Raw genomic sequence first — 26,032 nt, forward strand, 5'->3', positions numbered from 1 at the left:
TCATTTGCAAATTCTGAAGTACTTGAAAGGAAAAAATACAAAAATCTGTAACAGTGAAGGTTTCAATTCATCTATTATGAGTGAACTTGAGTGTATCGATAGTGGTGTTCTAATATGGTGAAATACGGGCACATCCCTCCTCCATGTAGAGTTTTCCAAATGGAAAATCACATTTTCCTTCTTCTTCTGGAATGACTTCAACACTTAATGGGAAGAAGGAAACCCTTTTGGTTACTCTAAAATAGTATGTTAGTTGAGAGCAGGGTAGGAAGTGGTGAGACTGTGAGAGAAAATAGTGAAAGATTTGGGGTTTTGGGGCAGTAGGGGCCAAGAAGGATATTGCTACATGTGATGAATTCTTTTTAAGACATGGGTCTCTGAGTAGCATCAGCAGGACCCAAACAGGAAAAAGCAAGCAGGGGCTGTGATTGTCCTGAGCTTGAAAGGTCACCTTCAGAGGAGACCAGGAGAGTGTGTGCATCTCAAAGTCGGGTAGAAACTGTGCCATAAATGGATGCAATTGGTCACAAGCAGTTGGGTATTAATGCACCATTCCAGGTTGTGGTCTTCTGCCCTGTGGCACTGTTTGTCAAGGGGTTGCTTGCCCTTGAGTTGATGCCTTGGAGGATCTGAAACACTCCAGCAGGACAGGATTTCTTTCCAGAGCTTTCTGACAATTCTGCCATGTTTTTCTCTCATTAAGGACTATTCATCATTTTGTCCATGAGAAGATTTTGTTGTGCAAAATGTCACATGATGAGACTGTTAGATGTGACAAGGTATCACCCGGCAATAATACATATTGGGCTCTACTTCTAGATTGTAAATCCAGGCCTGAGTAGATACATAATGTGTTCTGCTTGGGAGAAACTATTGCTGAGGTAACATTGCATAACTCGTGGTGTTGGACAAATGCCTCCTGATAAATGGTCTGTGGAGGAAATCGGTGGGACATTTGGATGGCCAGGGGCAGCCTTCAGCAGGTAGGTGGGTAAGCAGGGAATAATAAAACAAGAATTGTCATTTTGAACCTTTTCATAGGACCATGCATTACATCCCCTGCTCGATGTCATGCCAAGATGTTTGGTCTATTCGCTTACATGTGCTTCTCAGCTCTGGCAAGGTCAGCTTCACAGAGTCACTTCCATGAGGAAGGCAGGAGTGTACGTAGGTCTGCTATGCATTGCACGGGAAGGATTGTGTCAGGATTTTTGTAAAGGAACATCAGTTTTTCAGGAGGGAGTGTAGTATTTTCCTACTTTATGCAAAACATTGATTCAAGTAGGCAGCTTTATTATTCAAATGAAATCTAAATGGGTGCTTGAAGCTTGGAAAATGGATAAATACTGTTCATACAAACAGCCAAATGTATATGTTGCTGAAAACCCAAAAGAACGTTTTGCCATAGGGTGAAGTTTACCCATGGAAACAGACAGGTCTATACTCAGAACTTGCATCCGAGTAACTTTAAAGCAATTTATTTCAGGAGGGAGCTGAGTGTGCCAGCTATTCCTGCTGTTATGTTTACCTGATCTGGTGTGTCAGCATGAATTTAATCTTATTTTAGAAATATGAAAATTTTAGCCCATTAAACCAACTAAACTGAAAAAACCCCTGACCTCTGAAAAAACCTGGCTGGTGTTACTCCAGAGAATATATAAAAGCATAGCTTTTGACATTTGAATGGAAAAAATATTTTTATTATTAAGAAATATCTTCATAATGAGAAATAATTAATATAAAATATCTTCATTATATGAAATACCATTCACTGCATTACAAGTTATTCCAAGAACCTTGATCTGCTCAAATAACTCTTTCTTGGCGCTTATGTTATCTTGAATTGAGGGTAGGTTTGGGGTGGCATTTTACCTTTGCTTACCTGCAACCTCAGTTGAAGTACAGACTGTATCCTAGATGAACTCAGCACCTCTGTGCCCATCCTACTTGGAATGGCTTGAATGCAGTTGCCACAAAACTGACATGGGAATGAAGGGGTAGTGAAGTTTCTAGCTGAGCTTATGGTGTTCTCAGGGCTTCAGCTGGACCACAGCTATACGAGTTATTTTTTCTCAAAGGTGACTTTGAGGCACAGTGCTTCATTTGAAGATTCTCTGCTTCTGGTTACTGCTCTTGGATTGTCCCAGGCTTCTCCCACTGAGTTGAGCTCAAGGTTGGCATTGGTGTGTTACTAAAAAAATTACTTCGTGCACATTTGCTTGAATTTGGGGTGACAGAATGCAGTTTGGCCAGGAATGCTAACAGAGGTATTTGCTACCTACTGTTGATTATTCTCGTCTTTTAACTTTAGTTGGTTATCTTTTGAGCAGAAAATACCAGTGAATGAATACCCAATGCCTTTAAAGTCAATGGCAAAACTCCCACCACATTCACTGAGGCTAGAATTTCATACTTATTGTGATCAGTCCTTCCCCACAGTTATTAAATAACAAACAATTGAAGAGAACAATTCACAGAGGAATCCTAGCGTTTGTTTATGTAACCTCCTGGGTGAGAAATTAGAAGTACCATTCAGTAATAAATGCATAGTCTTCCTGCAAGTGATGTATGAACCACAGAAAGGTGAACAGTATCTGATATTTTGTTCTCAGAAAATTATTGGGCCAGCTGTGGTCTGTCCAGTAGTTTGCAGAGAAGTTTGGGAATGAAATTAATTTTGTAACTCTGCCATGAGCAAATCACAGTCTCCTAAAGTGAACCTGTAGGTACCTTCTGTACTGGAAAGAGACATCTCCTGTTACTCTGCCCTCCTCAGAGCTTTAAAAGTAACCAATTTTCAAGTAGCAGTAGTTGGATGTTATGTAGCCAACAGGATAGGCTGTTAATATTGTGGAAGGTCATTATTGACTCCATATGTCCTCTGATAATGACATCCTCCTTCTGGAAACACACTCTTCTTTTGTGTCATCTGCACAGGTCATTAGAGATGATAAGCATGACTTCTTGGTGTGTACTGAGTCTTGAAGGGGCTATGCTCAAGCTGTGCAGTAGCTGAGGAAGAGATTTCTTGGCTTTCCTTATAGTACCTCCTGTATCTCAGTATCTGAACAGTTCAGGGCAGTGAAAAATCTGTGGGGTTTCGAGTTTTGTTTGTGTTTGGTTGTTGTTTTGGTTTGGGTTTTATGGGTTTTTTTGGTTGGTCGGTTTTGGGGGGGCCAGGGGTGAGTATAAGAATCAGGGGCAGTTTCTGAAAGGCATTTTTAGCTGAGCAGCAGAAGGACTATAGGCTGTATCACAGATTTCAGATCTGGGTCCAGAGCTCCTCCCTTCTCCTGTCTTGAGAAATGCTATTCCTGTTTCTCCTTCTTCCTGCTAGTTAGTGTTGAAGTGACAATAGACAAGGGAAGGTGTAAGGAGGAGGAGGAACTGATGACCCTTTGACTAATGTATGGAGAACAACCAGATGCTGCTTCCTAAATGTGCAATTATTGACAGAAACTAAGCAAAACTGGGTAAGACAAAGAGCATACATTATTGTTTGTTAGGTGAGTGAGGTGTATCATGGAGGTGCCTTTGAAGCATCATTGAATCTGGTTTTCCTCCATAGGCATTATAGTTGAGAGTGTTTAATTTTATGAGTGTTTCATCTTTGTTTTTTAAAGTAGGTCCCAGAACATAGTCTGGTACCTTTCAATAGCTAACCTTTGGTATGTGTGAGGAGTTTCTGCCTAGGATAGCTATCCTGATGTGCAATGCTGCTGTGTCCTCCACCTGCCTCTGAAGATCGACCGTGAGTGCCACCTCCTGCACAATGTCACTGATATTTGTGTAGTGAAGTATTTCTTAGCAAACAGTTTCTCTGCAGTCTTGGACTTCACTGCCTTCCAGATCATTCTCAAGTATAAATCATCCATTTTATTTTGACCTAGAAAGCTTTGCTTGTTACATACATATCTGGGAAGTTGTGCCCCACTTTACCAAGGGTCTCCTACGAATCATACATCAACTGCACCGAAAGGGGGCTGGTGGGAGTGCTGTCTTTCAGTGGGGCTCTTTGGACTTGCTTGTACTCTCGGTCCAGGAAGCATGGACATCCTTGAGCTTTGGAAAGTGTGTGTGAGGGATATGTTAGAAGAGGTGGTTTCAGCTCACTCCAACTAATCAGATATATCTGGCGTTCTCACATATTTCTCTGGCACCTATCACCTTGGTAGCTAAACATGTTTCCCAGATCACCATGGCTTTTTTCATCTTCTCTCTTTTTGATAATCTTTTCCCCTTTTTTTTCAGATTGGTCTTTAATAAAGTTGAGAATTCTTGCACAGGGTTTTATAAACATGTGTTATTAAATTTTAAATCTGTTTTGAAAGTGCCTCTATCCTACTCCCTGCTAGTAAAGTGACCTTTTTAAATGGAGGGAAGTGGGTTTAGATGACAGTCATGATAAATGCGGTCATGTTCACTCAATAAAATAAGGCCCAGTGCATTTGAGGATAAATCAGTGAAATGTACAGCCCCACCTGTCTGTCTCCATCATTCATTTCCACTGTCACTTTCACAGTGGCTGATGGATCACAGTTGCTGTAAAATTAGACAGCCTTTAATCTCATTTCATCCTGATTAGCTTCTCCTTACCCTTTCCCTCTAACTCACTGACTGACACGCTAAAAACTCACACCGGGCTGTGTTTGAGCATGCCATACAAACTTCTCTTCAAATACCCTTTTTGTGAGGCAGGCAGATGTTCCAATGAGACTGAAATCAAAGTATGATATGATGGAATCTTTACACTATTAAAGCAAAACAGCAGACAAAGGCTTGTATGAAATTAATGAAGGCAGTAGCCTGGCCAGACTGCGTGATGGGCCAAATTCTTCCTGTTACACCCTGTCAAGCCCAGTGAGTTTGAGAAGATTGTTCCTACTACACATTGAATTTAGCATGCTCATTGGCATGTAATTTTGACTATTATCTGTGAAAAGCTAGGTCCTATATGGGTGTGTGTTCACAAGGAATTAAGCAGTTTTACAGAGCAAGTTTTCCAGTGCTTTCACGGGACATTTTATAGCAGAAATAAAAAAATTGTTCATTCCCATAGCTTTGATTTCTGTGTATAGCTCATAATTCTTAGGGACCCTGAAAATGGTCAAGGGAAAAGATTGTGATGTTGGTGATTTCAGTTTTAGTGCCCAGAACTTCCTTCCCTCTGAGATGTCGCTCCGTCTTCCCTGTTTTGTCCAGCTCTCTCCAGCCCCATGGACAGATTCATGAGACCAAGAACAGAGTTTTTCCCAAAGCTCTGTGAGAAACAAAGGTCATAGTAAAGGTCTGCAGTGTTTTACTGCAGTCACCTTTCCTTCTGAAGCCCAAATACTACCTTCCTTTCTAAGGCAAGCTTCCTCCATGAGTTATGTATGGTAGTTCAAGTCATTTGGGCTCAGTCCTGTATCAGTGGGAATGCTGCCATCAGTTTAAATAGGAGCCAGGATTAAGCCTTTAGTTTTCAAGGTTTAATTACAAAATAAGTATGTTAGTCTTACAGCATACCTTATATGTGTGGGAACAGCAGAAAAACTTAAAGTAGAATTTCTTCCTCTACTAACCCCGTTTGTGTTAATATGGAGGATAATCAAACACAAGTGTTTGCAAAAGGGAAAACACAACATAGGAAAACTATGCATGTGTACTGCCTGCAGATAGTTCTTTTTGTAAATGCTAGAGCTCTCCAGATTGACCAGCAGAAGAGGTTGAGGGTGCAACCACTGGCTTGGACCTAACTGGAAACCATAATAGAGCATTGGATTAGGTAAGAATTAAAGCCCTTGCAGACTGATCCTGGGGAGTCTCTTCTTGAGAGGAAGGGTCCCAAGGCAGCAAATTTCTCATGGAAGACCCAAATTCATTAGATACTACAGGCATCCACAAAATCAAATAAAAGTGCTAGGGTTTGGGGAGAGAAAATTTTTAAAGAGGAAAACGTCTGAGATTAAAGAATGAAATAAATATGATATGGGGGCTCAAAAGAGAGCAAAAATCTATTTCGTTCTTTCATCCCTCTGTTAGAATCTCTGGGTAGTATAAAATCTTTCACAGTGTCTGGTATAGGATTAGTTCCCAGTTAATATAAAGTGTACCAGTAACAAATAACCTTAATTAATGAACTTGCACTGTACCTGGCTGTCTAATTTGAGAACTGTTTCACTTACATGACTTCTAAGAGTACAGAACTATGAAAATTATATTCGACCTTTACTAGAAACTAAAAACATACCTTACTTATTCATCATTGCCTAGGCAAAAACTTCAGTAAGAAGCTTAAATGAGCCCGCTTGATCTTTAAGAAAATGTGTCCTAAGTAACAAAGCTGTATGTATTTCTTTGTATTATTATTTGCATATGCCATACTGCACAACTGCATTCTGAGAAAAATAAAAGATAATAAAACAAATGAAATGAGAGATATATCACCCAAAATAATCCAAGTGTGAGATAGGCTGACTCTTTTTTTCTTTTTTTTTGGCATTGGCAAAAGAGCACAAAGTAAGTGCTGGCCCTGAGTCATATTGATTTCCCACTGCACTGGTTTCCTAAGTGCTCTGTTGATCCGTGTCAAGCAATAAGTTCCCTGCCTGTACATGCACATCACCTCCCCATTTGTCCTCACCTAGATTTAAGGTGCCCATATGATGAGCTGAACAAGGACATCATTTTTCCTACTGGTGTCACTGGGCCAAAACTACTCTATGTGGTACGATAACTAATGCTGTATAAGTTTACATTTACCTTTTAATACCATCATAGTGCTGTATGGCACACTGCAATAATATGTGCATATTATGTATATGTAAACCTTATCTTTGCATTTTAGCATTTGCAATGGAACGCATAAATTTTAAAAAATAGATATTTGCATCTCTAGTTGGTCCATAGTAATCACGATACCTCCAGGATAAAAAAGGGAAATTGGCAACCTAATGCCACAGTTCTGATCTTTGTTAACAAAGGGCTTCCTGATTAGATGAATAGAAGATGTGTGATTGTGCTGCTAATGACATTGTACAGGAAATTAAGCGTATACATTTGAAAAAGGCATTAAATCAGCAGGACCTTAATTTAAAAACTTAAAACTGTATGGAAATGCAGCTTGTTCATTGCTGTGTAATAGAAAGCTACCGAACACACTGACTCTTCTTGTGGAAACATTACCCACAGAACAAAGCTGGGCTGAGGTTTTTTAATGTTTTCTAGCATCCTAGGATTTCTAGTGTCTTCCTATTTTCAGGAAAATATCATGCAACTTCACCTCTTTTCACAAGTTGTTTTTAGAGCCGTGTATTCGGCACTTGGGCAGGATGAGGGGGCACTGAGGAACCAGAATTCCTGCTTTCTTCCTTAATTATTTGCAAGATTGAATAGCATAACTTTACTAATAAGTGCCTATGTCTGCTGCTAAATCAGTGCTTGGGATGACACAATCCCATATTATTTTATACAGATGTAATCTCAGAGCTGTAATTTGTACCTTTGGAAATATTTGATGAATTCAGTATCCTGAGGTGACAATTCTTGCTTTGCTTGCAGTTATGCCATATAACAGTGCCCATCACTGTGTCGTGGAAGTGGAAAACTTCTTATTTGTGCTGGGAGGAGAAGACCAATGGAACCCTAACGGTATGTATAGAATAATAAAAGGCAAAGACAGCATCTGCCTTCCTGTGTCTGTCTGTCAGGTCCACTGATGTAGTGATTAGCAAGGGATTTTGAGGACCCTCAGCCTAATTGTTGAACCTAGTAAAGGCTACTTTTAGGTGTTGAAGGAATGAATATCTGATACTTTTGCATTAGCATCTCCATCATTCATCAGCTCCCACATCCCTTGAGAAATGCCACAGGCAGCAGAACAGACTCTTTCAAGTGCATGCACCAGGCAGCAGCTGTTAAGAATTTTAACCTTCATTTCCAGTCTCCTTCCAGTCATAATATAATAATGCAATTGCAGTAGATGAATGCTTCTTTTCTATTGTCAAACAAGATACTCGCAGCTCAAGTTGTTAATGTGTTAATTATCTAGACTCTGAGATTCTTAAAGTGGTCCTTTTTTTAGTCTTGTGCAAGAGCTTCTCATATAGGTTATCTGCTGCTACCTTCTTCGATTTGATTACTTCATAAATTTACCGCAAAGAGAAATTAAACAATTTAACAGGCTTCTGAGCAAAGCAAAAAAAGAATACCATGCCTTGCAAAATTCACAAAATTGTCAAGACATTGTTAAAAAGCTTGCACACAAAGAAAGAGTTGTAGTTGTAGCAGTCTGTGTAACAGAGATAATTATGACTGAGAAACCATAAAACAGCTTGCAGGTACACATTTTTACTTTAAAACACCAGAGGATCCAGCTGAAATTACATATACTGCATATATTTTATTGTGAATGCCCCATTTCAGCATCTGCACTAAACCAAATTATAGAAAATTGTTACATCTGTTCACTTCCTAAAACCTGAGACAAACAATCCAGTCCACTCTATAAGCATGTTTCTGGTGTAGTTAAGAATATCACTAAATGTCTTAGGAGAAGAGCCCCTTAGTTGTATTGTTGAATGTCCTTTATATTAAACAGGAGACAGTGCAATATCATTGATGATTATTTTTTTCAAAATCATTGGCCATATCCACTGAAGGCCCCTGTTGTGCTTGGTGGTAGGCATATGGACAGTAAGAGGCAGACCTTGTTCCAGACAGTTTATACTTAAATGACCATGTCACATGAAGGGTAAAAGAAAAGAAATATAATTACACACATTTTAAAAATGTGGAAGCTGAGTTGCAGAGTGATGGAGAGATGTTAGACAGGATACATCCTGCATCTGAGGCAGAAGTCAAGCACAGTTGTTTGTGACATGAACAGTAACTTAGGTCTAAGATCGCTTAGATGAATTCCTGAGCTGAAGATGTTACTGAAGATATCTAACACCTTCCTTGTTCTGTAAAAACAAGTGCTGGCTTTTTTTCTGTAGAGAAGATAGCAATAAAAGAGGTAGAAACGTTGCTACACTGATCTCTTAATGAATTTACCCCAAGAGAAGTGGATGTTATTTGTCACAAAAAGTGGACCTGAAATCATAAACTACATCCTGTGCTACTGCTGGGCTAGTTCTTTCTTGGAACCACTTTGCTCTACATGTGCAGCTACATGAGAACAGCTCGCATGTACACTTGAATTTATGTGAAGGGCTGTGTCTGCTATCATCATAGCTCAGAAAGGGCTTCAGACCTAGATGGAACTGTCTTGCCAAGGCATTACAAAGTTTTTGCTTTGAATGAGAATGTTCCAGGTGTTTTTTGCAGTGTAAACATTATCCTTGAGATGGTGGCAATGGAAAGAACACCATATATTGCTGTAGCTATAAGACCATCGGATTCTTGAGATTCTGTGTGGACCCCAGTGCATGCTTATGCCCCCTTCATATTCCTCTGAGTTTCTGACAATGCAGGAAGACATTTTTTCTCACTTTTTTACATCCTACTATGGCTATGCCTTTCTGGTCACAAGGGGCCCTTGCATGAATGAATGCTGATGAAACCAGGGTGCACAACATAGACATGGATTTAAGACCAACCTTCATAACCTTCAGAGCCCTTTACCTTTTGCCATGGCTGCAGAGACCTTCCTGTAGGGAGCAGAGAACAGTATCTGCCTCCTTTTGTCCCATAATCTTGATTGGCTAATCCTGATTTCTGATCACTTGTCCCAAAATCTGTGTTCTGGCAGATGCTTCCTAACATGTGTTACCTCCTGACTGATGAGTAAGGCAAAAAACCAGATGCAGTTCTCTTTCAGACTGAAGTCCAGAATTAAGCTGGAGCCAAACCAGTTACAACAGGCAGCTTAAGTAGGTCATCAAGGCCTTTTCCTGCCATCACAGGCATCATATAGTTCCATTTCTAATTTTTATAGTTCTAAGCTACACTTGAAAAGCAGTTGGATTTCTAGCCCCCAGTACTCCTGTTACAGAATTCAATTGCTCTAAATGACTAGGAGCCTTATTCTAATGTCCAGCAAAATGTATTCTTTGTCTAAATCACCTTGTTCTCATGCTAAAGCTGGCCTTCAGTTTAATAGTTTTTCGCCTCCTGGATATTTGTTTCTCTAAAGTATTACAGACAGCACTCCTATCCCCTTTCAGCTTTTGTTTTCCTAGGTGCAGCAGACCAAGGTCTTTGTCTCCTGCCATAAGGTAAACTTTCTGTTCCTCCTGCCGCCAGAGTTGCTCTTCTCTGTGCCCGTTCTAGTTTGATTTCATCGCCCTTCCTGTGAAGGGACCAGATTTGTATCCTGTATTCCTACTCTAAGCTTACTAAACAGTTGTCTTTGTACCCTGTGCTATACATCCTTATACATATGTAGCATTTGTAGTGAATATGTGTATGACACCTGGTATGATAGGTGGCCAAGGTCCCCAAATCAGAGGTTTATATGACAACAAAAGCTGCTGTATGACAAATGACCACTGAAGTCCCCAGTAACTCTGAAAGGTGTAGTGAATGGCAGCATTAAAACCTACTACTAGAAGTCCATACTTAGGATCAGTACTTACACTGTTTTGAAATTCTGCATTTTTAAATACAAATATATTAATAAATGTTCTAAAAACTGAAACCAGAGCCACATAGATGCCTGTTGTTAATGTTTTACTGCTTATTGAATCTATAGCTCTCAATGCCTCCTTTTCCAAATTATCTATATAGACTAAAGGAATTTAGATGGGCACCAAGAGCAGAGTCTCACTTACCTAAACCCAGTGGCAGAATGACCAGTTACACTTAGAGTATGGAGATCTCACCCTGTGTTTGGAAATGTGTTAGAGTGGTGCTAAACATAGTCCTTATTAGGCAACATGCTGTATTTGAAGGGAAATGCTGTATTACTCATCAGTCTTCTGCTTCACCTTCCTCCTACAGAACATGCTTATAACACAGCAAGGATGAGTTTACTTCCAGAGTGGTCAGTGTGGTTTCTTTCCCTGTTTTCTTGCAGAACATGATCTTCAATTATTACAAATACAAATTCTAGCTGTATTGTTATTCTTGTTTACAATATTGGTGGTCTGTTTACACATGCTGAAGTAAGTGTGGAATGAAGCAGGCATACTGAGCCAATCCTGCAGAGGCTTGTCTTATGCAAAAATATTCACCTTGTAGAATACCCATTGACCATTTATAGAACTGTGACATACACAGTTGGGTTATTCTGATGGCCTGTGAAGCCTCTAATTCAATTTTTTAGTCACACATACATAAACAAAAGTTTCTGTTTCTGAAATGCTCATCTGTTGAAGTCTCAGGTGTTACAGGAAATTGCCATTCACTCTTTGCTTCAGTTTTCTTGCTTTGATGTCAATCTGCATGTAAAATAAGGTGAAATCTTAATATCGTGAAGACATGAACACCGTTCCTGGGCTTGACAGCAGGGAGAAGCTAGTTAGCTGGTGTATGTTGCTCATGTTTCATATTTTAGCTAACACATTTGAAATAAAATTCTAAGAGTGTATTCCCCCTTCGATGCGCATTTGTAATTCCTTCTAACTTCCACTGAAAGTACATGGTAGAATAAACCATGTAGTGCAAATACTGCATACCCCATGCTGATGGCTTATGCAGCTCCTGGTTATTTGCACAAGGGTTTTTTGCCATGTTCCACATAGAAATGATGTGAGGAGAAAGAAAAGCATGTGTTCTCCCTTTAATATCTTTTACCTGACACAAAGTACTCTAGTCATAAAAATACTGTGGGGATGCCCTCTTTTGGGTAGTAATATTGTTTAGTGCTGTAATATATTGTGGCTGTGAAAATACCACAGCATGTATAAGTAAATTTAAATACACATTTTCAAGATTTTATTAGAGAGAGCAAGAATAATCTCCATCTGCTTTTACTGCTAGTGACTGCTAATTCAGACCTTGCAGTGCCCCATTTGTTGAATTATTACTGTACACACAGGGTAATCAGACATTGTTGTAAAAGGGGGAACCCTTCATAAAAACTGTCAACTTGTGAAGTATATGTAGTATATATTACAATCATGATGTTGAATACGTGAAACAAACAGCTGAGTGTCCAAATAATTTATCTTTACAGGGAAACACAGTACAAACTTTGTTAGCCGATACGATCCCAGGTTTAACAGCTGGATACAACTTCCACCCATGCAAGAGAGGTAAAAACATGCTATGTGTTTTTCCATTTCTGTTTTCTCGTCCTAGGAGCAGCTGAAGTTTGGCTTAGTTCTGGGAGTAAGGAGACCTATAGAAGCACTGACAACACAGATAAAACTGCAGCATGCAGTTGCATCCCATTCGTCTCCTAATTTTTAAAACTTTCCAAATTCAGAACTCCAGGTGCCAAATCCTGCAGTGCTAACTCATGCAAAATAGCCATGGACTTTATGCAATTACTGTTTGCCTGAGTACGGTCTGAAGAATTTTTCTGAAGTCTCCATAGTGTCCTGTCATGTTCCCTGACTGAAGTGTCATGATGAGTTTGCAGTAAACAAGCAGTAATTATAGTCAGGTATCTTACAGGGAACCGAAGCATTCACATGTTGACTCCATCTGGTTTCACCAGGCCAGCCATGAAAAGCTCTCCTGAACATGTCTTCACTTGTCATAGGTGGTCTTTGAGTGAAGTTGCTGTCAGTTAGTGCTTATTAGAGTAGCTCATGTTTTAATCTTGCTGTGTACCAAAGAGCAAAAGTGCATGTGGACATGAGCAATGACTCATAAAGATGATGTAAACTTAACCGTGGATCCCAAATCCTATCCTGGCAGGAAAAAATTCCCTCAAACCTGAACTGAATGATGCATGTTTCATAAGGAGAATCTCAAAAGCAGAAAATCCAAAGTTACAATGTTATTTGAAAAAGCATTCAGTGTCCTTCCTTGGGTTCAATCCATTTTCTCATGGATTCCATGTACAAAAGATCTCACAGTGTCTCCCTAAAATGCTCTTCTTATTTCATGTGCTGTCAGTATTACAGCTCTTTTTTTGTTAACTGTCCACAGTATTCAGGTGTCTGGCAGTCATAAATGTATTGATTTCATTGCACCATTGTGATTCAAGGTGTGTATTATGAGATGCATGGAAATATGGCTGTCTTTTCAAATTTCTAGAGGTAAAACATCAGTCTGCAGAATTCTAGAAGGACCTTTGTTCAGGATTCAGTTTGATTGACGTAAATCCGTATACAGACCCATGTGTGATACTAGTCACCAAAAAATACTGCTTTCTACCAGTGCATGGAGGAGTGCAAGTGGAAAGGTCTGAGCAGGTTTGCCGTTGGAGCAGAGTGCACTGATAAAATTAGCCATAAAAATAGAGATAAAAAAGAGCATCACAGTGTATTATAGTCTGGCTTTATTAATAACGTCATCTTTTACTTTAAAAATCCTTTTCTAAAATTCTTTTTTCTTTTTTGTTGTTAATAGAACTAGTAAAACAGTAGTGGCCCTGCTTTGGTGGCACCCAGCTTTCCCTTCACTCCTGCCAGCACTGTGGGAAAACCTCCCAACTGTGACTGTTTACCTTAAAACAGAGGGATGCCTTCACATCTGGTTCCACTCCCCAGACTGAGTCACCTGGCTCAGGTGTGGGCAGGAGGGGCTGTTGGCGGGAGTGGCAATAGGAGCTGAGCATCAGATTGCACATCACCGTGCAGGTCATCCTCGGTGAAACGGGAGACTGGCTGGTGTGTCTGTACCGAGCCTGAAGCTCTTCCATGGAGCCCAATCTGTGTCCTAATTAGACCCTCTGGGTATCTGCAAACAGAATTCCTGAGAGGCGTGTGTGGCTGGCATGAGCCATTGGGTTTATTTGGCTGATAAAGCTCAGAAGGCAGAAGTAGGTAGTTGAGGGTTCGAGAAGGGAGATAGTAAGAGTTTTTCCATCTCCACATTGGCCAGTTGTGTTTCACTAGAAAATCGTGTTGCAATATGACTTGTCTTGTGTTCTGGGGGAAGCCAAGAGTCAGAAATTCAGCTGTGCATTGTGTCCGCTTGGCAGCTGCCCAGTAATAAATTGTAATGTATTAGTATCTCGGCTCCTTAGAGTGTTATTTAAATGTAATGGTCCACTTATACATACTTCCTTCTGCAGGGGACTTTACTATGACAGCATTGTCATCTCTTTTGTCCAGGATACAGAGATCATGGGCTTGCCCATTGTCTTTCTTTAAAGGCTTCTAAGCACTGGGGCTATTGTTGGAAAACAGGGATTTTCAAATCATTTTCTAAAATATTTTCGATGGTTTATTTGCTTATCCCTAATGATTTCCTCAAAGTTGTTGCAGCCTTCAGAGGTAGGGATGGCCCAGTTTTTAGAAGACTGTACAAACAAGAATGAGCTTTTATGCAGTTTCTTTTCCCAGTTCCTTTAGTAAGATAAAGTTCCCATTAAAGTCAACAGGCTGTTTTCCCCCCCTAGGAGTACAGGGTCATGCCCTGTCTCTGCTGGCATAATGCAGGCACCATTGACAAGACAGACTGTTTAATGGGTTTTTCTGAGCCATTATGGTCCATCAAGTCAAAACCTACTTAGGAATTTTAGTCTGAGAATAATTGTCTGGATAGACTATAATAGCTGCTTTGAAATGACTGCCAGGTAAATGTGGGTTTCATTCACAGGCAGTATATTCTCAAGTCGAAAATATGTATGAAATATTTGATAAGTAAACTTTTATCTCATATGCCAAAATCCATATCTGATTGATTTTAGAGTATGAGCTATAAAGAAAAGTCTAATGTCATTATGGATTCAGTGCTGTCAGTGTATTTTCTTTAAAGCCAAATTTGGTTTCTTTTAATTTGAAGAACATCTCAAAAATAGATGCTTTTGAAAAGTACATACTATTTTCAGGATTTTATTGTTTAAAGAACCAGCAAATGACTCATAAGCTTTGGAAATACACATCTCCCTGGCAATGCCATAACAACAGGATGCTTTTTGAAGAGAAGTTCAGTTAGACTAGGACAGTCTGTATCAGTTTTATCTGAACTTGTGGTGTGAGCTTAAGCTGGACATCTCAGTCAGAACTGTTGCATCTTTCCAGCTCAGCACAGAGCTGTTATAGGTGTGTGGAACAAAATAACATTTAACATATCTTACTTTTTCTTATATTCTGAGTTAAATTTTTTTGTTTAAAGAAGCAAAAAGTACATCATTGTACCAGGTTCTAAAGAAGCACAAGTGGAAATGGGAAGTGAGCAGATCAGTGTAGTCTCTGAGGCTGAATGAACTGAGAAAAGAAGGCACAGAAAAAGAGATAAAACAATTTCACATTTTATTTTTGTCGTCGACTTTTATAATAACAATGTTAACCCCTATTATTTACTTTTAAAAAGCAAAGCATATACTCAGTAAGTGACTCTGAAATCAGGTCTAAATATTCCAATGATCAGTAATAGCATTGGTAGTTTTAAACCTCAGACTGGTAGCTCTATTTGGTGTTTCAGGGCATAAATTAATCATCTGAGAAAATCAGAAAGAAAAATCTTCCCTTTTATGTGTGTATACTTGAAGGAAGGAGTTGGTTGGGTTGATGATTGAATGAAGGAGTGTGAAGGAAAAGCATTTCAGAGACCAGTGAACATCGAGTACCTGCAAGTCCTGAAGAAAATCACAAAATAATCGTCTTATTGTCCATATTCAGATCCTGAGGTGCATTCCAGTTATCTGATTAGAATGGATGATGTCTTCCCAGTATTGTGGGGAAAGTTGTCATGCAAAGATTGCTGTATTATATTTTAATCTGAATCACATTTTACAGCAATTTCAAAGTCATCACTTGACAGCACGCCCTTACACACTGTAACAGCATGCCCTTACACACTGTATCATTGAAAAGTAAAAAACCAAAAAGCTTAAAATATTGTGACAGGAGCTACTGAGTGAATGCTCACATCCAAACAGAAGAATGAAGCGTGTTGATGCTTTCATTTTTGCTCCTTATAGTGACACTGTGTGGATGAAACCAGGAGTACACGTACAGAATAATGTCAGTGAAATCCTAGTTAACAGAATAATGCCTTCAAGTTGTACCTACCTCTTTATTAAACCTGAACTTAAAAGAAACCAGAAGATGCTGAGAGCAGTTAGTTAATGGGTTCATCAGGACAGATGAGTGGATGTGAGAGCACTGATGTCAGAGACCCTGTGGGTTTGTGCCTTGCAGCTGCAGGACATAGGAAGGTTGGAAAATGTATACCTGCCTGTGCAGGCTCTCTGATATGTAATAGGAGGTGAGCGCTGTAGTTTTTCCTACTTTTGGGACAGCTGTGTGCTGTCTTGCCTCTGGCCCTTCCTATATTTTCAGAAAGCTTATAAGCATTTGATTGCCTGTAATACCTATACCCTCTGTCAGATTAGAGTGAAATCAGCCAAGAGGGTTTTTTTGAGGAGACAACAGCCAGGCAGACATGGGTACATGTACAGTGTAATCAAATAAGCTTTGTTTCCATAGAAAACCAGGCTAACAACATAGATGCACAATTTGCTGCCCAACCATGTGGAGCAATATATGCCATCAGCTTCTATCTGCCCATTGACAGATAAATTAAATGGTCTTACCTAATTCGTCAGTTGATTTGGAGGGACTTAGCACTATTCCTGTCCTCCTCCTTGCATGGGGGTTTTCAGTAGTCATATCCCTGTGGTGAAGTTCCACCCCCACTCAGCAAGGGGTGCCGTCCTATACTGTCCAAGTTGCCCATGTGCAGGCAAGGTGAAAGTAAAGAAGTAGACAGGAGGTGTTCAGTGACACTGTCTGGTGAGGAGCCCTGTCAGGTGTGCACCAAATCCTGAAAGTAAGATCAGAAACAGACAGTGTTGCATCAAATCTGCTCCCTAAATGCCCAGCCAGCCCTGCTGTTCCCATGGCTGTATCTTGGTGTCTGCCCGACTTTTCTTCCAACTTATAAACCACCAGCCAGTCACAGACACTTGTAACAAAGAGGGAGATTTCTCTAAAATGTTAAAGGATGCTACAAATTTTGTGAGACTAGGCAGCTGTGTAAAAGGGAGAGATCATATTCCTGCCTTCACTGGAGGAAATGCTCCTGAATATGTCCCTGGCTAGATGGCAGGTTAGAGACAGGGCATACCAGGCTTTGCTAGCTCACCTGGTCATGGGATGACTATTGGGAACCTTGGGAAGGAGTTGAGACATACCAGAACTGTTTATTGAGGGTGGTATGTACTGTAGGTGGACCACTACTCATCCCAAATGCTTTGGGTTCAAGTCCTTGACGGTGCAGGTGACCATCAAGCCCCCAGGATTTGCTGCATGATTCAGGAGGTCAATATGCAGCTGCTCCCAGATCCAAATTCGGCTGTGTGGGCAGAAACTGGAGTACATTGTGTCAGCCATGGATCAGGGCTTGGCAAGCTGCAGCCACACTCCAGCGTGCCTCCTTTGCAGGAATTCTCAGAGCTACACCTTGCCATGCCTGACCTGCCTGCTCCTCTTTGGGCTCCCACATCACTCTGGTTTCACTCAGGAGAAAATTTCATGTTTGGGACTGACAATTCTTGTCAGTTAATATTTTGTACAGTTTTTTATCCTAGCCTAGCTATGCTCTTTTGCAATTTCCTTTCTCATATTACTGCTGATGAAAATGAAAGGTCTCTACTCTAGGAAACTGCCCTCTGCTGAATGGTATTGGGAGCTTTCCCTGAAAGTGGATTACACCAAACAGGGTCACTCAAAATTGTCTACCGCTTATTTTTTGATTCAGCAACAAACACTCACCATTAATTCTGGAGGCATCAGAAAGACAAACTAATATACGCCTAGCAGTCCTGGACAGAAAAATTAATTTGTTTCCTGTACATCTGAGTTGCACATGAAAGCAGACAGGTGGCTAAAACTTTAGTCAGAGTTAGTTGAATGGAGACAGTCCTCTTTTGAGTTAAAGGGTGGAAATGGAGTGTTGTGGCTATCATAAGGAAAGTTGTTCTATTTGCAGTACTGCAGAAAAAAGAAAAAATTATAATTGAAGAAAAATTTTGATGATGTGGTTCTCTTAGTAATTGGGAACAATGACCCTTGAAGGACCATAAAGAAAGTGAATGTCAAGATAATTTATTATTGTTACATTATCTACCTCATTTTTCACTTTGTCTTACTGAGTTGTTATATCCCTTACAAGGTAATGCCCCAAACATTAATGAGCACCTTTTTATCTTTCACAAATGTGAAAAAGCAACAAACAGCTTTGAAAAGGGTTATTTTCTGCCAGGTTTATGTGTGTCTATTGTTTTGACATAAAAAAATGAAGTATTTATTTGATGTGGAATGTATATTTGATTAGCAAAGCACCCACAGTCTCTAGGATAGCTCTAAGTATGTGAAGCTCTTCTCCCTGAAGCAGCATTTGAAAGAGCAGCTATCTTAGTTCAGGGAGTCAGCTGCAGAGGGAAGGAAAAAAATGGTTGACATGGCTAATTGGTTTGTTGTTGGTTTGTTTTCTTTGTTCTGCCTGGCCCTCTAGGAGAGCCAGTTTCTACGCCTGCCGCCTTGAGAAGAACTTGTATGTAATTGGTGGAAGAAATGAAACTGGCTACTTGTCCAGCGTTGAGTGCTACAATCTGGAGACAAATGAGTGGCGTTATGTGTCTTCATTACCGCAACCTTTGGCAGCACATGCAGGAGCTGTTCACAATGGCAAGATTTATATTTCAGGCCAGTGTCTTTATAATTACTGTTGCCTAACTAAGAAAACCCAACCCAAAACCTCCATAAAAAAAAATCCCAGAACCCAAAACCAGAGAGCTAAATTCCTGCTGCAGCCAGTAACTTTATTTACATTAATTAACTGATGTGTATTTACTTTTCAGGAGGTGTTCACAATGGGGAGTATGTCCCCTGGCTGTACTGCTATGACCCTGTGATGGATGTCTGGGCCCGAAAACAGGACATGAACACAAAACGAGCAATCCACACTTTGGCTGTAATGAATGATCGACTCTATGCAATTGGAGGAAACCATTTGAAAGGTCACATTTTTACTAGCAAAAAAGCATTTCAGTGTCCCACATCTCTGATGAAGAATATTTCTGTTAGACAGTCATTGTTAAGTACATTAAAAACCAAGCAACACAATTTAACAGGACACTTGAGCCAGCAATTTTAAAAACATTTTATGCAAATTATTTTAAAATTATAACAGTACATTAAATATATGAGTAATGAATGCTTTAGATAATAAAAATTGGAGCTTCCATTACTCAGAGGCATGGACAATTTGTCATTACCAAGAATTCAATGAAACAAACAGATTATTCTTTGACCCGAAAGCACCAGCAATATTTTCCTTTGTAAATAATTTTCCAAAATGTGCAGTTAAAGAGAGCTTTATTCAGAGCAGCACACAAAAACAAGCTCCTGATTTAATGAAGAGCAAAAAAAGCAAACTTCCAGCCATTAAATATTAGGACTAGGCTCTTAGATCCCTTTTTAGTATTAAAAGTAGCTTGCTATTTATAGTTCTTTTGATAGGCCTCTTCATCTTTTGAAAAGGTCTCATATTAAAATAACTACTGCTTGGGCATCTGGTGTTTTTTTTTCTTAGTGCCTATGTGTCATTGCTGTTACTGCTAAAGAGATGTTGCTTAATCCAGCCACTTAGACAAAAAGCACAGCTCTGCTCCTTTTTCCCATGACAATATTTGACAATTTATATTCCTGCTTTTTCTTCTTTCTCCTTTCTTGTTTAAAAAAAAAAAAAAACAAAAAACCCAAAGACTTCCAACAACAAAAGAGAAAATTATAATACAAAAGAAATAGTGTTAACTGCTGGTAACGCCAGGCCATGTATGACTTCAGCAGCTTGGCCCCCATAAGACTGTAAAGCTACATGCTGTTTTTGGAGATCAGAATGTCTGTGGAGCACACAGGGGACAAAGTTACAGATGTAAATTTTCTCTGATAAATAGTACTGGTGCATAAACCCCTGCAGCCAGGTTCATGGCTGCTGTACCTCTACTCTCCATACCCAGTTGTGATGGGTGTTCCTGGACTGGACCTTAGAAGTTGAAGGATGTAAAAGCTGCTTACTCATGAACACCTGCAAATTTTGTAGAGGTTACAGAGCTCTGCAGTCTTGACTTTTCCTACCGCAAAAAGGAAAACATGTCACAGCTCTCCTATAGCTAAAGCACATGCTTTGGTTTGCATAGCCATGAATTGCTTCCATCCTGCCTTTTGCTTTTTTTTTTCCTACAGTTTCACCTGCTTATAATGAACATTATATTTTTGCCTCTACAACTGTTTCTCTAGGTGCCTTTGATATGTATGAACTGCTCACTGTTGTGAGAGGTGTTTAACATCCAGGCTTCTGGAAGGACATGGCTCTCTGGTAGAAGGGCTTCTGGAAAATTGGTTTCTTCTCTAGAGTGAAACAAAAGGAAGAACTGCAAGGAAAGGGAGGAGGGAGGGGACTGAACTGTGAATGAAATGCTACGGATTCTCCACCAGCAGAGAATAGCAGGGCTCCATGCAAAGCCCTCCTTTGTGAAGCTGGATCTATACAGTAGTGTTAGCAATGCATTTACCGCATCACAGCCAGTCATGTGCATACTGCACTTTGTTACAGGGCTTTGGACAGATTCTGGGTGCACAGCAGAGGCCTCTCTATGGCCCCTTGAAAACCTTACAGCAGCAAAATATTATTTCATATTAACTATTCATTTCTGACATAAGTAATACTCTATCAAGCAGCATCACTGTGAAGCGCTGATATCACCATATACCTTTTCTTCAGAAAATCTTATTTCTCTTTGGTGTCACACCTTGAAGAAATGCGGTAGTGTCAAGTAAAGCATCCCAGCATATTAAGAAAATCATAATTTTACTTCAGTGCTCTGATAAAGAAGGTGGTATGAGATAGGGAAATGCCTACATATTGGAGCAGGAACCAGGACTCCTGCTGTCCCTATCTGTGGTCAGGTCACTTAATTATATTAATTGATCCAACTTGAGAGTCTGGAGCTGAGACCCATGTGCCTTTTGGTGATCACAAAGCAGCAGTTGCTTGGAGTGTTGTTTGGCCTGTCAAGGAAGGATGGGACCACTGTTTTTGTGGTTACATTTTTTTTGTTACCTTAAAGACTTTACCACAGCTGCATGCTTTAGGGCACACCTTAAATCAGCTGGAAGATTGAAACTGGTCCTGCAAATCATGTCCATCATGCTAAGGACTTTGTCCCTCTGGAACCGGGGGGCATCTGTTGACTTTTGAATAGATAAGATCTGTTCATCCTCAAGAAAAACTGCCAGGACAGTCTTTTCCCACATGTTCAAACTTGTATTAGCACTGATAGATGAGGAAGACTATTGCTTGAATCTGATTGCATCACTGCTAAGTTATTACTGAGTGGTTCCTGAAGTGATCAGGTTTTATATGGACTTGTAATTTGTAGAAGACTGTAGAACTAATGGTAAAAGCCTTCAACAGATTTATTTAAACTGAAATAATGAGACATTAATGTTATAGAAGTTGGCTTAAATGTATATTTATAATTTTACAATTTTAATAATATAGTTGTAACAGTAATTTAATAAGTTTAACAGTAAAATGAGTAATAAAACATTATGTCATAATGCATGTTCTCTATTCTCAATGCCCTCATCCAGGTTTCTCCCATCTTGATGTAATGCTTGTAGAATGCTACGATCCAAAAGGGGACCAGTGGAATATCCTCCAGACTCCTATTCTGGAGGGTCGCAGTGGCCCTGGTTGCGCAGTCCTTGATGACAGTATTTACCTTGTAGGAGGCTACAGCTGGAGTATGGTGTGTACCTGCTTTCTGCAATGACCCTTGTATTGCTTTTGAGTTCTTGCAACCCGTCCATTTAATACTAAGATGGGATGGAGAGGAGATGAGAGGGGAAGTAGCTCCAGGGGTAGGTCTTGGTTTGGTTTTCAGCTTTTGGAGAACATGGAGTGGTTTTCCACCTTTGTGCTTTTCTATTTAGATAAGTTATTATTAGACTGTATTCACTGATACGGAGTAATATAAAAGTATAAAAAGATGGGATTTTGAAAAAATTATTGATGAGGGTATATGTTTATAGCTCTGCTTACGAGGCACTGGTAAAAGAGACTGATTTGCAGAGGCAGGGTGCTCAGCACGTACAACTAAACCTTTTGGAGGGCATCTAAGTTAGAGCTCAAAACCATGAGTCCCTTTCAGACATCTTTAGGGTAGATGTGTGACTTGGATTTTACCAAAGCTACATTTAATATGACATTTTGTTCTGTTACAGGGAGCCTACAAATCTTCTACTATTTGCTACAGTCCTGAGAAAGGGACTTGGACAGAACTCGAAGGTGATGTTGCGGAGCCACTTGCAGGACCTGCCTGTTCAACTGTCGTGTTGCCAGCCTGCGTCCCATACAACAAGTGACAGTGCAGGAGCATTCACACGAACACTCACTGCATTTGGGTGAATAATGACGGGTGACGTAAATATTTTATTAGAACAGAATTCCTGTTAAAACAAAGCTACCATAATTGACCCCTCATTCCATATTTATGCTTTAGGAGCAAACTGAAAGAAAAGAAAAACCAAGTGTTGTCCCATCTCAGATAGGTGCCGGTGTCTGATGAAGCAAGTAGCTAAAACCCACCGAACATTACGTGCTGACAGACTGCCATTTCAGACTGATTTAAACTTTTCCTGCTGCAGAGATACTCTCACGTCAAATTTAACTTTACAGAAAAATGATGGCTAACTGTTCCAATACAGCCTGAAGAGACAAGATCAGTATTGTGCATTGTATCTACCTGCATGTGATCTGTGTTGAAGTAATGAGGATGTTGTTTTCATGAATGCTTCAGAATTCAGATAGTGAAAAGCTCACGCTGCATTGCAGAATTGTCTCCTCCTCTCTAATCCTAACCTACAGCTACTTCACATGCTCTGCAAGCAACACAGCATCAGAAGATTATAAAAGGTAAAGAAATATCATTCAGTTTTTGCACAGTTTGGCAACTCACACACTCTGCCTTCAAAGTCCCCGTGTGGAAGTGCAGCAGAAAGCAGACTACAATGAAAGCCATGCTTTACAGAGCACTTCTTGCAGTAGCAGCTTAGGGATTAGGATCAAATTCTTCTAATCACACTCGTGTAAAGTCAGAGTCATTTCACTGGAATCACACAGAATGACTGTTTGTACATTAGTATTACAGAATTTGGGTCTCACATACTAAAATCTGGCTTTGTAAGGTAAGCTATTTCTATGACCACTAAACGAACCGCCAGAAACCTTACTTCCTTTTCACTAACCTGTTAGATAGCAGCATCCATGCTAGTTGCTTCCAAAGACAGGAAGACTACATTTAATTATAAATTTGGACTCTGAAATGCTTATGCACATTTTTGGAGAGACGCTGTTAAGTAGTTAAAGTAGTCCTGTGTGGTTGATCTGAAGATGTACTCTGAGAGATTTTTACTATTGATCCAAAGTAATATGAGGCTAGACTTTCCACTGCCTTATAGCCTGGGTAATTATTTACACATTGGAAAGTGAGTCAGAATGCTGCCACATGGGACCAGTAGTGTTTAGGATGTGCTTCATGATCTCATAGTTGCTTGAACAAATCAGACTATGTTGTTAAGCTTATGCCTTTCTGTCTTGGCTTTGCAAAAGCAGTGGCAAAATCTGAGCCTGATTCTTCACCTCCTTGCAATTAGCAGACATAATCATCTGCATCTCAGTAAAGTATATTCATAATTCTTCCATTGTAGTTTACTGATGCTACATTCATTACACTCAGGACCATCCTCTTTGCTCGTATAAACTGACATTGCTCCATTGAAGCCAGTGGATGTACTTTATGTCAGCTGAATATCTGGCCTTTTAATTTGCCTAGTTGTAGCTAGCTGCACCAGATAAAAGGCAAAGGGCACTCAGATCCTGTATTTTCAACCCTGCACGTGTCTTTCATGACAGGACTTAGTGCATTAAGCAAGGAGCAGGCAACTACTGGAGGTTGGTTTCTGCTGTAGAGGCAATAGATGGGAGAAAGAATTCATTGTTTGCTTTGCAAAATAGAAAAAGGGTGAATGTACACAGAAATTACACTATATATTGATGCTTGAGAGCAGTGTAAATAACGGAGAGCAAATACCATGGGACTGTTACTCTCTGGCATCAGCCCAGTTTTATTGCAGTGCAACTCCCTTGCTTGCAGCGGAATTATTCCAGTTGTAAAATTGGAGTTATGCAGTAAAGACTGATATCACACAAATGCAATAATCCAGTTGACGAGGTTGCTGTTTAAACGAAATAATTATCTGGAGATGCTAATATTTGAATGTGCCATTGGGGAGTTTTCCAGTGAGCATCACTAAGGAACTCATAAAGGTGGAGTGTATATCCTGAAATCTCAATCCATTTCTACTATATAGTGCAATCTTAGTTGGTTTTGTATTTATTTATATTGTTCAGATCCAAGGGATCCCTTGTAAAATATATTTGGTGCAATCATGACATTTTTTTTCTTTCCTGTTGAAAGTATATAAATATAAATATATATAAAAAGGAAACTGTTAAGATACTAAATTAGGAAACCTTGAATGACATTTGAAAGGTCTGCCACTAAACATTGACTGTCACCTGTCTCTACTAAAATGTACCATTTTTAAAGGATATTTCTTGTCCTTTTAAGTGGTTCTTTTTTTTACCAAGATAATTTAAAGATTTATGAGGACTGTATGTAAATCTTTCTATCTTTCAGGAAGGCATGACCAAGGAAAAAGTGCTGAATAAGTCACACAAAGAATGTAAATTTTGTACAGTACTAGACTGTGTAAATGAAGCTTGCTTGTAGGGGGAAACTTTAAATAAAACTTTATGTACTAATTCAACTGTCTGCCATATTCCTACTTATAAAGTGTATGTATAAATAATATCTACATTAAATTCTTTGGAACTTTTTTTATCATGCAGATGTGTAAACTTTGTTTATTTGGGGATGTTACACCCTCATTGTTTTCCAAATGTCATTACCCAGTATTTCTGAACACAGTCTGTAGAGAGTCAGTCTTCCCCTGAGTGCAGTGCCTGGCCTGCTGAGTTCCAGCAGGGAAAGCTCCACCTTTGTGCCTGTTCTGACTACAGAAGCGATTGCACACCTGTGAAACACCTCTGCCTTGCCCTGCTCCTCCATTCCTCTGTCCCATGGTTTCACAGAATATTCTGAGTTGGAAGGGACTCAGAAAGATCACTGAGCCATCCCCATACAGGGATCAAACCCACAACCTTGGTTTTTATTAGCACCATGCTCTAACCAACTGAGCTAACCTCAGGGTCAGGTAAGTGGAAAGGATGCCACTTTGTTAAACCCTGTCTTGCTCTGGGTAATTTAATGCTAGTTATGGCAACTTCATCCCTCTTCAAAATGATCCTCCTGTGGCAATTATCCCTTCTAACTATGGGTATTTCTGTTCTTAGAGGGGAAGTGTTGGCATGGGTGTGCAGTAGAGAAGCTGGGACAAGAGGTGGTGCCAGGCTGAAAAGACAAGGTAGAGGCAGGGGTTTTTACCAGGAAGCAGAAGCATTATCAATAGCAGTTATTATGCTACTACATGTATTATTTATTCATGTTTACCAACCTTTGTCATGGACTAGAACTTCCCTATGCAAACCAGGTGGGTGCACTCAGCAAATTGAAAGGTGGTCCCTGATGCCCATGGTTACAGCAAGCGTGAGCTGTGCTGCGCGCTGGCTGAGGGCACAATGAAAGCCTGTTCTAACAAGAAGGAATCAGTCCTGTTCAGATCTTTTGTGAAGAAGGGAAAAGTGAGCCAGTAGCAACTACAGGAAGATAGTACAATGAATAGGATTGCTTCATTAATGAGTTTATTTCAGCAGATGAAGAAAGGGAGATTTATGCATATTATTTTAAAGTATTGTGGGAGAAGAAGGAAGAGGAGAAGCTAGAAGCAGTGGGCAGAGAGAGATATTATCAAGAAAGGAAGGGAATGAAGCAAAAAAGATGTCCAAATGAAAG

General features: G+C 39.8%; 1 protein-coding gene across 4 annotated transcripts in view; it reads left to right on the forward strand.

Moving 5' to 3' along the window:
- KLHL14 (kelch like family member 14) overlaps positions 1 to 24,966 on the forward strand; it is a 65,242-nt gene extending 40,276 nt beyond the window's left edge. For all 4 annotated transcript variants that reach the window (XM_071554598.1, XM_071554597.1, XM_071554599.1 and 1 more), the window contains exons 4-9: positions 7,543 to 7,632; positions 12,101 to 12,179; positions 18,505 to 18,695; positions 18,851 to 19,009; positions 21,648 to 21,805; positions 22,281 to 24,966. In XM_071554598.1, the coding sequence (XP_071410699.1) occupies positions 7,543 to 7,632; positions 12,101 to 12,179; positions 18,505 to 18,695; positions 18,851 to 19,009; positions 21,648 to 21,805; positions 22,281 to 22,421 (818 nt within the window). In that variant the 3' untranslated portion in view covers positions 22,422 to 24,966. The remainder of the gene's footprint in view (positions 1 to 7,542; positions 7,633 to 12,100; positions 12,180 to 18,504; positions 18,696 to 18,850; positions 19,010 to 21,647; positions 21,806 to 22,280) is intronic.
- The last annotated feature ends 1,066 nt before the right edge of the window (positions 24,967 to 26,032 follow it).

This window comes from Pithys albifrons, chromosome 4 (assembly GCF_047495875.1).
Source record: "Pithys albifrons albifrons isolate INPA30051 chromosome 4, PitAlb_v1, whole genome shotgun sequence".
NCBI lineage: Eukaryota > Metazoa > Chordata > Aves > Passeriformes > Thamnophilidae > Pithys > Pithys albifrons.